This window comes from Pholcus phalangioides, unplaced genomic scaffold, assembly GCF_987345545.1.
Source record: "Pholcus phalangioides strain wild (caught in Gottingen) unplaced genomic scaffold, Ppha-v1.0 ptg000011l_1, whole genome shotgun sequence".
Lineage (NCBI taxonomy): Eukaryota > Metazoa > Arthropoda > Arachnida > Araneae > Pholcidae > Pholcus > Pholcus phalangioides.
In genome coordinates, this window is record NW_028301604.1 from 8,308,663 (window position 1) to 8,325,427 (window position 16,765).

Here is a 16,765-nt window from a genome sequence, read left to right on the forward strand (position 1 = left end):
TGTTTGCCCACAAAAAACAAAGTCAGTGGAATCTTAGGGGGTATCAGTTTCTATTAATTCCATAATGAAAAGCGATTGCTTCAACAAAACCATAAAAAATAAATTTATATTGAAACACATACCCACTTCTCAGCTCAAAATTATATGCAATAAATAAATTTTAGGTGATATACTAATGACAACTTGGTTTTATTCAGAAAATAATGCATATGGTTTATCAAATTATAAGAACAAATGTATATAAAACAAATCTTACTTCTAGTATTAAATGTTTCAACTCCTGATCTGTTAAAAAAGATGGCTTATAAGTACCATCACTGCTAGTATTTCCAGTGCCTAAAAATGTTAAAAAGAATTACATACACAACGATTGGTAAAAAATATATGAATTACAAGTCACAAACAGACAACTAGATGCAACATCGAGATGAATTTTCGGAAGGAAAATTCTACAGGCTTCTGCAGGGAATCAAACCACATTCCTCTCTCAAATCTGGGCAAGTGCACTAGACCTCTATGCTACAGAAGCACTGATTTTCCTGTGTTAGGGCATATTTGTACACTGCTATATTTTTTTTTTCCAAATTATATTACTCAGAAAAGAGGAGACTTTTCATACATTAAATTAAGTTGTATCTAAAATATTGAGGTTTTCATCATCATAATTTTCAAACTCATTCAGTATGCTTTTGTAGGAAGTAGAATAAAACAATAGAAGAGAAAAATGAAGTAGAACATTTAGACACCTTAAAATTACACAAAGCATCTAAAAAGCGTACTCGCCAGGATTGCAAGTAGATGGTGGCTCGATTCAATGCAGAGGCCTGTAATTCCTAAAAATTACTTCTATATCTTAAGAAAAAACCAAAATAATACAAAAGTGATAAGTAATATCGAGGAAAAATTTTTACCCCTCAAAGATTTCATATGTGCAACAGCCATCCGCAATATTGTTAATTTGTCAGGTTTCCGAGCGAGAGCACTGCAGGTTGGCACCATATCTGACAATTCAGTAATATAAGCTGTCATTTTGTTACGCCTACGACGCTCAATTTCGCTGTGGTTTTCTCTGTTATAAAAGAAAAAGATCAGAAGTGAACCAACTGACAAATATTGTTGACATCAATATTTTTTTTAACTCTGTAATACATCGATGAAAAATATGACTGTTTGAAGTATGTTTTATAATATGTACACATGTGAGTAAATAGTTGGTGCTTCTACTCATTTGGAAAACTTTTCTATATGCACATATTCATAACAAATACATTTTATAATTTGAAAAGAATAAGATTTAATTAAAAAAAAATTTTTTGCCAGAAAATACCTGATTAAAAAAACGGGTAACTTTGACACTCATATCTATGGAACTAGAAGTAAATGAAAGTTTATGTAATTTATAATTGTTCGAATTGAATGTGTGCGTGAATTCATGTAATATTTCTTTACTGAAAACTATGAAATGTATATAAGTAAAGAGATTGTTTTCTGCAATTTTCAAACATAGAGGTGCAGAGGCATCGACAATAAATAAAACATTGAGGGGACTGAAAGTTGCCAGTTGTCCCGTACATACAGAACTCAAGTCTATGTGTCCACCTGGAAAATTTCTTAGCATTTGTGGGAAATCGTGGAGTCCGTCAAACAAAAGAATTTCTTGAAAAAAAAAAAATAAATAAATGTAGTGCAATACTTTTCCGGTGTAAAAATACTTGACTACATATTTTCTCCGGCAGATGGCAGCACACTTTTCAAAATGTGTGGGAAAAATTTACTCAAAAGGGAAAGTTTTGAGGGAAATTTTGCAAGACAAGGTTATCGTTACTGAGTGAGGGTATCTTTACACAAGCGCACTCGTCATGACCCCTGTTCGCCATGGTTTTGCTTTATAAATTCATCAAATTAACACACTGCTCTCTTTTGCTCTCCCTCTTTTTTCTTCTTATCTCTCTCCCTCTCCATGCACAACAACAAGGTTCCGACCGCAACCTTGACTATACTAAAACAAAGACACATAAACCCAAGCTCCTCCCCGAATCCATCAGTGAAGGAGTCTCCCAAGTTTGGAATTCACCTAGTATGCATTGCTTGGCTCGCTAAGAAATATTTTGTGACAGCCATACATGTGGATGGGAAATCCCAGCAAACCACTCAAGGACAACACATAGCGCATGCATGTAGAAGAATCTTAAGATGCCCTAATATACGCCAGGGCTTCACAAAGGGGAAAAAAATTGGCACCAGCAAAATTTCTTAGCAGCTATAAGTGCATTTTTCTTTCAAGCAAAAGCTGTACAAAATAGTTTTTTTAAACTTTTTTGGGTTCTTTTCACCTTGGTAAACACCATGACATATTTTCCCAATATTTTGTGCTGTCCTCAGACTAATTTATCAATCACACATAGAACAGTGGCTACACAAGTTGAAGAAAAAAAACTAGTGTTACGGGGGGGGGGGGGGAAATCAGGGAAACTTTTCAATTATTTGATCATTAATAAAATGCTTGACTGGTTAGCATACAAATCTCATATTTAAAAAATGAGGAAAAAAACAAGATACAATTTACACTGTGTAATTTGTCATATGTATATGTTACAGCAAAGTATGAAATTCTTCATCTATAACACCAATGAAAATAAGTGATTGTTGTTAAATTATAAATTTGAAAAGAGTTTTGATGGATAGGCCGCACGATAGGTTTTTTTTATCCAGGAAATTTTTCCCTTTGTCTCTCGTGAGTTCAGATGTGTTGAGGAGTGGAATAAAATACTAGATTTTCATCAAATTCCACACAATTTTTCTCAATTTTTGAGAAGTTTTAATTTGATGAAATACTAAAATTTTATATCACCCCTCAACAGATCCCTTCTCACAAGAGTCAAAGGGAAACATTTTCAAGAAAAATTGATGAAAACTGCGTGAAATTTGAATTTGATGACAATCTAATATTTTATTTTACTCTTCAACAAATCCGGACTCACGAGAGGCAAAGGGGAACATTTCCTGGCTTAAAAAGAACTTATCATGCGGCTTACCCACCAAAAATCTACTAAAATTTATAATTTAACAAAAATCACTTATTTTCTTTGGAGCATTTGGCATCCTGCAGTTTATCTAATGAAAATTTTGTCCATGCTTGTTTCATAGAAGAATTTCATACTTTGCCTGATTGTCTTTTGCCATTCTATAGAATGCCTAGTCATTATATATAATGCTTAGGCAACGTATAGAATAAAACCGGTATTTCCTACATTGCTTAAAATGACCAGCTATTGTATAATATGCCTATGCATTCTATAGAATGACGGATTTCATACTTTGCCAGTAACATTTTACATGAATAAAAAATTCACTCCCATAGGCGTCATTCAAGTATTACGTCAGGGGGAGGGGTTTGAATGATGCTTACGTCATCAACCACCCTTTATAAAAATTTTAAATATTCTTATAAAGACACAATGTGTCAAAAACGAGAAAAACCTTTTGCTAGTGTGTGGGCACCTGAACTAACATTCTCCCTATTGATAAGTCCTCTACAGAGTCACTTTAATGATCTCTAAATGTTCTGCAGATCTTTCAAGTGATCTGGAAATGTGTCGCGGGCCGCTTAAGTACTCTGGAACTGTGCCGCACATCACTCAAGTGATCTGTAATCATTCCTGGGATCAGTGCCATCTTAAAGCATGGGCTCACCCATGCACAGCCTGGGGCGTCAAGGGAAGGGGTCCTCAGAAAGATTCGTTGAATTTTTTGAGAATTTGACAGGTTGGTCCTTGGAAAAACCACTTGGTCAAGGGGTCCATGATGCTCTAAAGACGGCCCACCTCGGATCACTTAAGTTATCTGAGAATGCGCTACGGGTAACTTGAACGATGTAGAACTGTACTGGGGTACCGCTTAAGTTCTTTAAAACTGTATCAAATGTCACTGAAGGGATCACTAAATGTGCAGCAAGTGACTAAAGTGATATGTGAATGTGCAACAGGCCTAGTTGAGTGATCTGAAAATGTGTGACGGGACGCTTAAATGCTCTGAAGTTGTGTTACGGGTTACTTAAGCAATCTGTAAATGTGCTGCTTGGTTCATTTTTACAAATTTAGGTTTGAGGCGGGGACCACACCAGATAACCCCAAGGGCTACACTCGGTCCATGGGTATAGCATATATGGCTTAGCGGGCAGGTCACAATGAATTTCTCAGAAAGAAATTTTGAGTTTTTAGCCTTCAAATAGCATTGAAATTAACAGACATTTATTATAATAACTACAAGCCTGGAAGTTTAGGCACTAAAAATGGTCAAAATAGGTACGCAAAAAGGCACTAAAAATACCTAAAATAGGCACTAAAAAAGTCATTTATGATTTATTGAAGGAAGAAAATATAACTAAAAACTAAGGTATTAAGGGGGTCCAAAAACTAGCTGAAAAATTGGTTGCACTTAATCTGTCTACTGTTTCAATTGGAGTTTATATTAACTGCATTACAAAGTTAAATTGATTTCAAGCCCAAAATGAAGTATTTGAAGTCCCTCAGGTCAATTCCAGGGCCACAATTAACAGACACATAGCCCAAAGAGAAAATTATCTGTGGGGGTACCTTTGAGTTATTAATTCTCGTTTGTTGTATTTATTTGGAATAATCACTATAGTTGAAACATAGCTACTTTGTTTTATTGTTGTAAAATAAATTTACCTTTCTTCATATTTCAACATATGCAGGGCTTCTTAAGTATGGACAAAATTTTGCTGACAAGGTAGAGGGGGCCAGAGTTTTGCTGACTGGTAAAAGTCATATATATATATATATAAGGACGTAATACTTGAACTGCTCCCCCCCCCCCCCATAGTTATATTTTGTAATTTATATGTAAATAATGGCATTCACTTATTACAGCATATGTTACCAGCGACTCTGGAAGAATTTAAGCGCATAGGGAAAATAACGCAATGATTAGATCATTCACTGCTCGGGGATCACCTAACAGCGCTTTCAAAAGCCGGGTCCACACGCTACGCAATTCTGAGCAGTCCAAAGCACGGAAGCCAAAGGGGATCCTCATGAGTACAGCCCGAAAGTTCAAGCAAAATGCCATAAATGCCTTTTTTTGCTTATTTTCAAACTTGTTTGGTAAAAATGTCTTTTCAAAATTTTCCTGCCGCAAATGCCTATTTTGACATTGTTTTATGTTTATTCGTGAGTTATAGAGGCCATATTCTGCACAACTTAGATATATTTAGTATTCAGAACTTCAAATCATATTGCTGTTTTTTAAAATATTCAACCCTTAATACCCATTCTTATCAGAAACCTCATCCCCCAACCCATTCAGATGCGAATAGGCATATGTGGCTAAGAAGATAGGAGTATTTTTGTTAAGCAGAAATGGCAAAGATGCATAGCTTTTTCATCTCTGCTTTACATACATAGTTTTCAGATAGAAAAAAACATTGTCAAAATTGCATCAAGATTGTAAATTCTTGTTTAACTGCTTTGCTTACAAGCGACTGACAAGAAATTTGGATGATCTCTATTTGACGAATAGGTGATAAATATGGTAACCTTGTCCTAACCTAACCACATGTTAGAAAAAGGAAGGAAAGAAAAAGTAGAAAAGTAAGAAAAAACAAATGAAAGGAAAACAGTATAATACATAAGTATAAGAGAGAGAGATAATTATTTATTATAGTCTTATCTCTTCCCCCCTTATCTGTAATACTTACAGATAGAGTAGGTACAAAGTATATTTCTCGTTTCACCCTCATTTACCTCTTCTCTTTCGCTCTTAGATCTACATAGTAGAAGAATATATAGATAAAAAAAACTTTTTTCTTGTAGGGTTGCAACAAAGCTTCGCAGTGATGAGAAGAGAGGAAAGAAAACAGAGAGCTTTTTTGAATTAATTGCATTGGCGTTTGGACATAATATTACATCCTTGACCGTGAAGTGGTTAAAGAAACAGAATTACAAGATAAAATTATTCACTAATGCTTTGGTCAGATGGTGTTGGACATGAATGTTTTTGTTTCAGACAAACACAACTCATATCTAAGGCCGGGATTACACTATAAAAGATTCATTTAAAAGTTCATTTATAAAACTTGAAAAATGCAACTGATAAGCCTATTGGTTACATTTGAGCAAATTCACCCGATAACCTTATTGATTTCATTTTTCAAGTTTGATAAATGAATTTTTATGAAACTTCTATAAAACTTGAAACTACCAATAAGCGTATTGGATATATTTACACAAATGTAGTTGCATTTTTCAAGATAACATTAAGAAGATAACATTATACAACCTTTCTAAAACTTTTATAGTGTAATGCTGGCTCAAGAAAAAGCTGGAAATGCGTTGGAAGTTATGTTTCTTCATATGCTTTGTGCATAACATGTGTTGTTCACGCACAGCACAGCAAGCATTGTAAATAAATAGCTGACCTGTGAATATCTCAAGAGCCCACCAGTTGATATCATTGCTCCAAGAGGGTGGGGTAGCAAGCTGACAAGTCTCTCTGTAGTCCATGTTACTCTGATTTAATTTTTTTTTGCTCCATAAATGCACTGTAAACACATGCACGTTTGCTAATTATATATTAATTTTTCAATTTAATTGTATACCTAATCACTTTTTTTTGCATGATAACATAAATTTAACTTGGCTAATAATGTAGTTATTATAATCTATTATTAAAACAGTAGATTGAGTGAGTACAGTAAATTTTTCAGCCAATTTTCGGACCCTTAATGTTGTAGCTTTTAGTTATTTTTACTTTATTCTACTAATTATAAATTCCTTTTTAGTGCCTAAACTTCCGGACTCTACACATGAGATTTTGTAGCGAACGGACGCGATTTTACTGTGCTCCATTCTCATGAATCACTAAATTAATCTCAAACGATAAAACATCCTGTTGTCCTGTAACCGCTTTTGCAAAAAGATGGCCAGCAACATTCTGCCAAATTGTTACCTCCATGCAATGCCCATTCCCTCAAAAGAAGAAGAATGCACAAAACTGGCAAAGGATCTGAAGAACTTTGCCAACAATGCAAGCCACTCTGAGGAGGAGGAAAAACAACGGAAAATAACCTGACTGAACACCAAGGTCCACATCTTTCTGGGTAGACGCTTCCGTGACACTAAGGCAATATTGGAAATTACGAAAGCCTCCAGAGTTTGCAAAGAAGACAACTCTTTCTGGAGAATTTTCCAATTCTTCAAAGAACTCTGGAACATGCCAAAAGATAACACCGGCTAGAAAACGATGAATGAAATCCTTCAGAAATTCTTTCACCTCGCCTACGTGCACCATCATCAAGCAGTGCAAGCAAAAGAAGAAACCAAAAATCGGGTATCCAGTTCCCGACCCCAAAAATCTGTTATTCACTCCGGTGAAATTTCTCGGAACAGATTCAGACAGCAAGAAATCTCAGGATCCTGAAAAAACAACTACAATCAGAAGAGATATGACAATCATAGCTCAACACTCCTGACGAGCCAATGGCGCCTTTCCTTTACAATGAAGTTGAAAATACGGATGCGGCTGCAAATAAATCTCTGGAGATTTATTTATTTCCGCCACAAAGTAAAGTGCCACCAATCCTGATTTCCTGTACAGTGAAATCTCAAAAGAACTGGCTAAAATCGGCACCTTCACAACAAAAGCTGACAAGGAGAAAGTAAAGATTTTTCCAGCCACCCATGATGACCACAGAAGCATCACTACCTTCTGTGTGTCCCAAAACATTGCTTACAATACTCTACCATTGGAAAACGAATGCTCTGAAAGCTTTGTCCTCAAAGGCCTGGAGCTAAATTTCTTGGATGTGGACATCGATTCAAAATTCAGCAACTAACACTTGGAAAGGACGGCAGCAAATTGTCCATCTGGCGGGTTGATTTGCCAGATTCCAACATCCAGGAAAATTCCGGATCTGAGGGAATTGGATTACCTCAAGATTAAAGTAAAGTTACAACGACCCCTATGAAGGCAGCAATTAATCATGTGCTACCGCTGTATGAAGTATGGTCATCACAGCTCCAGATGCATGAGAGTGGGTTTCATATAACGGGTGACCTGTTTACATTCTTTCCTATGAGTTTTGGAAAAAATTGAGCTTTTCAAAGAAATAATTGATCTATTTAACACATATATCATATAACACCTTAAAATTCTACATAAAATTCACTAAAAGTTATTTGAAGAATAATTTTATTCAATCAAATACCACAAATGTGCTTTTGCGTTTTTATGAGAAAACATGGAAATTAATTAATTAATATTTATTTTGAATCCGAAGGACAAAATGTACTTATTAAAAATCCAAGAACTCTCCTCATTTCCTAGTTTTTGAAATTGTGATTATCCATGTTATGTCGTCTACACACACGTAGTGCCGTCTTAACACATGGGTCCACTTGGGCACGGCCTGGGGGGGCCTCACAAAAGTGAGAACCGGTTCAAATTTTTGAGAATTCGCCAGGTAGGGCCTCAGAAAAATCACTTGGCCCGGAGGTTCATGATGCTCTTGATGGCCCCGCACACACGTAGCATAAAGATAAGTTTTTCCTACCTTTTTTCATTTATGTGTTGCAGCAAAATTTTCTAGCAAAATAGCATCTCTGAGTTCATACGTTTGTGACCAGAGGCATAGTATGCAGGAGAAAACATAGGGGGTGCCCTCCCCAAGATGATTAACAATTAGAAATATTTTAGTAAAAGACGAAAATTTTGGAAGAAAATACCTTTAGCCTATACCATATGTCATCTTCATCAATTTTCGTTAATTTAAAAATTTCTCTAGGATATTCCTTGTGCTTCCCCCAAACCTAATGTGCCCATCTAAAGGCTGATCTTGTGTACACCAGCGCTTGTTTGCAGGGTATTATAATGTGGTAGGCTTTCTCATGGTGCAACCTGGTAACGCAAATTCTACCAGAAGTCATTATACTGCTTGATCATTGTTTGACGCAGCATAACTTGATGGTCTTTGCACCAATCCAATCTGAAGGTGCATATGGACCCTCGAATGAATAATAACACATATCATAGCAAATCCATCTGAAAATATGTTTTTTGTTTTGGTGAAGTGCTTTTGTGCCCTCACCAAAACACCCTCTACCACCTTTGCTATTATGATTCGACCAGACATTCTATGATCAAAAGTGTTTGTTTAGATGTTTTATATCACCTCTTGAAGTTTGCCCCATAAATTCAGAATCGCCCTGTATTACATGTGAGCAGGCCCGTCATTTGGGGGGGGGGGGGGCGCCTGGCTTTTGAAAATACACTAAAAATGCTATGTATATATATATATACAAACATTGAGTACATGTGTTTTGCCCCCCCTGGAAAAAGTTGAAATGACGGCCCTGCATGTGAGAAACATCAATGAAGTAGAACCCCTTCCGCCACCTATCAAATAAAACGGTTACAATTCGTCGATCAAAATCAGCAATTGAATTCTGATTAATGTATTGCATGAAAAAAAACAATATATCATATGATACTAGGTAATATTTTATAAGTAATAATATTATTTAAATTTATACAAAAATTGCCACGTTTTTAAGACAAATAAATTTAATTGGTCGAATGGTCGACGCGTTTTGGCTCTTCAATGGAGAGCCGAAACGCGTCGACCATTCGACCAATTAAATTTATTTGTCTTAAAAACGTGGCAATTTTTGTATAAATTTAAACCAGGCAAAGTTACTCATTTTTTGTGATAATATTATTTAAATTGTTGGGTTCATCTCCAAATTTTAACAGTTGCTAATTGTGTGCGGTAAAAAAATATCAGTAATACTCAAAGTGTAGCTGTGATATCAACCATCCTAGATCTTCTGTAATTTTAATCATAAGTAATATGACAGTTAAGGGCGGCTACACATTGCGAGTATTAATTAAGTTAAGTTGCCACGTACTAATAACATTGGTTAAAATTCAACGGTAAAATTCATCGGTTAAATTCAAAATAAACTTGATAATTTAAATAAATATTATTTTTTGTAAAATATCAACTAATATCATGTCATTGCTTTTTCATGAAGTACATAAATCAAAATTCAGTTGCTAATTTCAATGAAAGAATTGTAACAGTTTTATTTGTTAGTTGGTGAAGGAATTCTAAACTGAAGAGCCAAAAAAACTGGTACAGGCATGCGTATGCAAATAAAGAGATATGGAACCAATCAGAGTACGGTGCTGCGGTCGACAACGCCTATATAACACAACAAGTGTCTGGCATAGTTGTTATATCGGTTACTGCTGCTACAATGGCAGGTTATCGAGATTTAAGTGAGTTTGAACGTGGTGTTATAGTCGGCGCACGAGAGATGGGACATAGCATCTCCAAGGTAGCGATGAAATTTGGATTTTCACGTACGACCATTTCACGAGTGTACCGTGAATATCGGGAATCCGGTAAAAAATTAAATCTACGAAATCGCTGCGGCCGGAAAAATATCATGCAAGGACAGGACCAACGACGACTGACGAGAATCATTAAACGTGACAGACGTACAACCCTTCCGCAAATTGCTGCAGATTTCAATGCTGGGCCATTAACAAGTGTCAGCGTGCGAACCATTCAACGAAACATCATCGATATGGGCTTTCGGAGCTGAAGGCCCACTCGTGTACCCTTGATCACTGCACGACACAAAGCTTTACGCCTCGCCTGGGCCCGACAACACCGACATTGGACTGTTGAGGACTGGAAACACGTTGCCTGGTCTGACGAGTCTCGGTTCCAGTTGCTTCGAGCTGATGGACGTGTACGGGTATGGAGACAACCTCATGGACCCTACATGTCAACAGGGGACTGTTCAAGCTGGTGGAAGCTCTGTAATGGTATGGGGCGTGTGCAGTTGGCGTGATATGGGACCCCTGATACGTCTAGATACGACTCTGACAGGTACGTAAGCATCCTGTCTGATCACCTGCACCCATTCATGTCCATTGTGCATTGCGACGGACTTGGACAATTTCAGCAGGACAATGCGATACCCCACACGTCCAGAATTGCTACAAAGTGGCTCCAGGAACACTCTTCTGACTTTAGACACTTCCGCTGGCCACCAAAATCCCCAGACATGAACATTATTGAACATATCTGGGATGCCTTGGAACGTGCTGTTCAGAAGAGATCTCCACCCCCTCTTACTCCTACGGATTTATGGACAGCCCTACAGGATTCATGGTGTCAATTACCTCCAGCACTACTTCAGACATTAGTCGAGTCCATGCCATGTCGTGTTGCGGCACTTCTGCGGGCTCGCGGGGCCCTATACGATATTAGGCAAGTATACAAGTTTTTTTGGCTCTTCAGTGTACTTCATTGATATCTTTCTCACATGTAATATTATAATTCTATGATTGTTACAAATATTTTCTAGAAGGCATATTTTTGCTGATGAAATTTTATTTTTCCACGTTTATTAGTTATGGACAAAAGTGCCTAAGAAAGGCATCATTTTTTTTCCTGGTGAATAAGTTTCCAAATTAAGGCCGTTTAGAGTCTGAGAATGCTTCCATGCACACAGTTGTTTGCTGAGCAGGAAAAAAATTCCCCATACTGTATAAGACAGCATGTTATTTATCATTTCGTAGAGCTATCGAAATTGTGTGAGCAAAGAAACAGGTCTGTGCACATGAAACAAAAGGCAATATGCACCCCCTACTACTCTAAAAAAAAAGTTAAAGGACACATTTCATGTTAGAATAAAATGTTCCCTTTCCTGCTAAGCATCTCAGTGTTCATCATGCCCCCCTCCATCCTGGAGCTAGGCCACCCCCCCCAGGTCAGATTTTTCATGAGCTCCCCCCAACATGAATTTGTATTGGGAAAAACAAAAATAGAAATGCATCTAATGGGAATTATTTCAGGCCCCCGAGCAGGAGAACTGAGAGACCCACTTCTTTTGTGGGGGGCGATGCAGGGACCTATGTTGAATAGATTTCATGATAAATTCTGGAACAATGATGTATGACAATAAATGTGAATTAAGAGGTGCTGCCTAGGCTCTCTTTCATTTTGACCTGGGGCCATGATGTTATTGGGGGCAGCAGTAGGGGACACTTTTTTTTGGATTAAACATACAAAGATTTGTTTAAGCACTGTAGAACATCCTCATCATCAAGGGGTCCAAGAAACAGCCTTAAATCTAAGAAGAGTTACGTGAGAAACTTTACGTTGGAAACCTCTGATGTATAGGACAAATATAGGCATAAAGAAATGAGAAGTCTGAACATTCCGGAGCCAAACAGCACCACACACTAGAGATTCTTCTATTCTATAATCGATTAAAGAAGGAAAGTCATTCGAAAAAATGTTGATAAAGAGTGAAATATCCTTAACAAAAAAAAGAGAAGGAACCTAATTTTTTTTCAGAAACCAGCTTCTCTAGAGATAGGTGACACTTTTGAAAGTGCAAGAAAGAAGGTGCGCTGAGATGAATTAAGCATTGAATAGCAGTATTTCAACACTCAAAAGTATTGCATTTACCTGCGTTTATTTATCCACTCGCACTTTCCCATCAAAATTATTTCGATGTGTAAAAATTTCTGTGAGAGTAAAATCACCGTCATAGTAAATCTGTCATAAAGTGCCGCCATGTCGCCTCATGCCTGGCGCCGACTCTGTACACACACACTATGGACATTTGCAAACCTTTGGTGCTATCATGGATGAAATATCCCCCCTGTAATTCCCAGTCTCCCCGGCAAGTATTTTGGGCTTCCTGAGCTGAAATTTCTTTTTTCCCACTATCGCTTTCTGTGTTGTCCTATTTGATATGTGTTTACTAACATTTTTTGATTATTTTTAATAACATGACTAATTCTACCATAAAGTTCTAAAAAATACATAAAAATCATAAAATTTTCTTTCCTCTCTGGAGAGAAGGAAAAATTCTACAATCTTTTCATCAGGACGGCCTTGACCTCCCTTTCAGCAAATGCCAAAGCAGTACAGATTTGGACTAATGGTGCTTTGCCAACAGGATTTTCGCTTTCTGAATCAAGTTGTCTGACTTGAAAATTTTCTCTTTACGCCAAACTAACAACAATTAAAATAACAAGCTCGTCCAGACATGTCTTGGGTTCGAAATTTTCAAGTAGATGAAATGGATAGACTTCGGTTTATCTATGTTTCTCTTATCCCCCCTATCAGGCAAAACTGATCTGACTTGAGATGAGCACACTTCAGTGCTAAAATTATTTTTTCAGGTAAATTTAAACTTTTTTTTCCCACACACTCACGCACTCTATCAAATTACATATTACACAATTTCTGCTTCATCCAGTCAGCATGGAGCCGCTTTTACCTGACTTATGGAAGAATTAAAAGTCCTTGGCATTCCTATACGATAATGCAGTTTTCTCAGTCGGATTCAGAGCTGCGCAAAACAGATTCGGGGGTGGAGGGTGGCTACGCAAAAAAATGACCATTAAAATCGCCCATGTTGTGCTAGTCACACCTCATAACTGGTTAATGCGTGGGTCGAAGCTGCGTAGCGCTGCGGGTGTGGGTCTGGCTTTAGAGAGAGTCCAAAACAATAGAGCAGCGGTTCTCAACCTTTTTTGACTAGTTTTTTGGTATATAATTTCTATGGCAGAGCCCGTAGGCCTAATTTTTATTTATTCATCAAAGTTACTGATTTATTTCTATTATTGAAAAATATTGATAACTATTTTTTTTTTCAAATTTACTGGGCTTGTTTATTTTCCTTGAGTGGCCACGGAGCCCCAACGGCTCCGCGGAGCACCGGTTGAGAACCGCTGCCGAAAACTAGTAGCTCTGTCACTGCGCGCATGCTCCAAAAGTATTTCAAGTGCATGTTTGCAAGTTGGTGCGCAAAATTTCCTGATACTGTTTCAGAATACTAGAAAATCGGCAAAGTTCGTCACGCTGGCTCATTCGCAATTAAGGCACCTGTAAAGGTATTTCTAGTTACGCTTAATTGAAACTAACGGCATTAGAGCGGTTATTGCAATCAGTGCCGTCTTAACCCATGGGCTCAGCCCCCGGGTCGTGCCCGGGGGCCTGAAGAGAAGAGGGTCTCACAAAAATGAGATTTGATTGAAATTTTCTATAATTTACCTGGTAGGGCCTCAAAACAAAAAACCGCTTGGCCCGGGGCCCATGATGCTCTTAAGACGGCCCTGATTGCAATCATTTCTTCGAAGAGACTGATTTTTAACGTGTTTATCGATCTTGCGTGATTACATTTTAACTATTTTTTGCTTTATTTTTCAAATAAAATCTACCAATTTTTGAAAAAATAAAAAACAGTTTTGAATAAAATATTATTCTTCTGCCTTCGTCGGAGGTGAAACAGCAGTGAATTGCCTCAATGGCGAGAGACCAGATTTGCAGGCAGTCAGAAAGGATTTATAAATAATTCTTTGGTGGAAAAGGTTGAGTGGTTTCGATGTTCATATTAATTTTTTCATCTTCTGTTCAAAAAGTCTTTTTACAGAGAGAGAGAGAGAGAGAGAGAGAGAGTAGACAGCCTCACAACACAAAAATTTAGGCACCTACCAATTTCCTTTCTTACGTGGAAGATGGATGACAGCACTTCTCGGACACGTCAGACGCGCACCTTAGACATTATAAATATGTAAGAAGACACATTGCCCATAGCATGCACAAATCCTCAAGATTATAAATTATTCAGAGGGATGTTTACGAGGTGTATGTGCGGTTTAGTAGTGGAAACCCTCGATCGATAACGGACACCCTTGGGACCGAAAATTTTGTCCGCGAAAGGGAAGTGTCTAATAATAAGTAGGATAATACACTGAAGCTCAGTGACGTGATTCAAAAATGTGTCCGTTAACGGGAGGTGTCCGCTAACGAAAAGTGTCCGTTATAGGAGATTCCACTGTAGAGTAGTAATTGTAAGTATATACTCAGATCTAAACTCAGCTGAAATTCGAAGCCAGACGGAGAATTGTCAGCCTGTCATCCTACTCGTGGAATCAATGTCTTCCAGAAGATAGGAAGCATTGAAAAAAAAGTGCAGGTAATCCAGTTAGAATTCCAATTCTGTGTTTCTTGTTCTTATTTTATACCATTAGCTTCAGGAAAATCATCTGAAGCTTTTCAGCAATTTCGTAGGAATAACGAAGTTAATCAGACACAGACTGCTCTACTACTTAACATTGTCGGAAAAAAAATCGATTTTGCAATTGCTTTACGGCTTAAAAGAATACATTTTTCGGTGAAGTCCCAATCGAAATAAACTGGGTAAAATGCCTATATAAAGGTAAGTCACGAAAACCTTAATGTTGAATCTGGATAGAGTAATGTTGTAAGTTATTTCGAAGGCTTAACCAGAAAATCAATTCGAGTACCGTGTCCCTTGCCAGATTTTAAGAAGAAAAAAAAAAAAAAAATCAGGAAAAGTTTTTTTACTGAATACCGTTTCATGCCGGATATCTTGAATGATATGATATAGGTGCATACTTGGGGAGGCAAGAAAGGTCACACATAAACGGTGGCGGGCTTCATTAAAATTTAAAAAAAAAAGCGGAGGGCCACCAAGACACTTATAAAGAAATAATTTTATATCGCTATACTATACTAATCAGTTGATTTTTACAACGGCTGGTGGGCAATGCGTTGAAGACCCCTGGCATTAGCGCCGTCTTAAGAGCATCATGGGCACCGGGCCGTGCCCGGGTGGGCCCATGCCTTAAGACGGCACTGCCTGGTGTATATATGCATATACTCGCGGTTAAACCTTGTTATAAGGTTATGTCAAGCAAGGCCGTATCTAGGATTTTTGCCACGTCTACAATTTTAAAATTCAATAATTTTATAAAGGTATTCTTTGTTTCAACCTAAAAAAATTACTACCCCTGAATTTTGCCACCTGGGGCAGTTGCTCCTGCCCGTCCCCTCTAGTTCCGGCTCTAATTGCCGAATGGCTTTCTTATTACTACGAAATAGAAAATTGATAGCTATCAAACTACCCGAGAATGAATAGTCATTTTCGGGTGGCAGTGTAAAGCTGGCGTTCACCAGAATGCGCACAGACACTGGGGGAATGGGAAAACCAGTTTTAGAGGGCCGCAAAGTTGCTTTTGCACTGGGCCGCAAAATACTTAGGTCCGTTCCTGCAAGACAGCTTTAAACACGCTTAGTCATTGTTCACGTTGATTTGTATGGTGCAACGTTTCAATTTGTATGACTAACCGTTGTGTGTTGCGCCATATATAAATCAATGTGAACAACATCAACCGAAACCTGTTTTGTCTTGTTTAATCGGTCTGCGTCCAGCCCAAGTTTTATGAAAGTGGAATAAATGATGCCCGAGTAATATCAAATGAAGAGAAAATTGTTTTATCTACTTTTCAATATAATGCATTCAAAGTCATTTACACGTTAAATATATAATTCTATAATATATTGCATAAAAATAAATATTAAAAAAAATCCAAAAATTTTCAAACACATGGAAAAACTTCCTCAAAACGTATAAAATAGCATGATCCAACAAGCGGAATGATACCAAATACTGTACGATTGACTGGAAACCAAGCGGAGATGAACATAAGTTCTGTAAAGAAAATTTACGTCTCAGCGGAAAAACCCACCACCGACCCTTCGAAGACCAGGCGAGTGCTCTACCATTAAGCTACAGAGGACTTGCATTTTCTTCTCTTAGAGCTTATCTATGTGCTGAATGGGGCCGCGTATGAGCAAGCTGATAGCTCTCTTAACTGGTCCCATTCAGCGTATAGATAAGCTCTAAAT

General features: G+C 37.4%; 1 protein-coding gene across 8 annotated transcripts in view; it reads right to left on the bottom strand.

Annotated features, from left to right (window-relative positions):
* tgo (Aryl hydrocarbon receptor nuclear translocator homolog tgo) overlaps positions 1 to 16,765 on the bottom strand; it is a 144,701-nt gene that overhangs the window by 23,939 nt on the left and 103,997 nt on the right. For all 8 annotated transcript variants that reach the window (XM_089238951.1, XM_089238949.1, XM_089238950.1 and 5 more), the window contains 2 exons: positions 912 to 1,069; positions 257 to 336 (listed from right to left, as the gene is read on the bottom strand). In XM_089238951.1, coding sequence (XP_089095077.1) covers positions 257 to 336; positions 912 to 1,069 — 238 coding nt within the window. The remainder of the gene's footprint in view (positions 1 to 256; positions 337 to 911; positions 1,070 to 16,765) is intronic.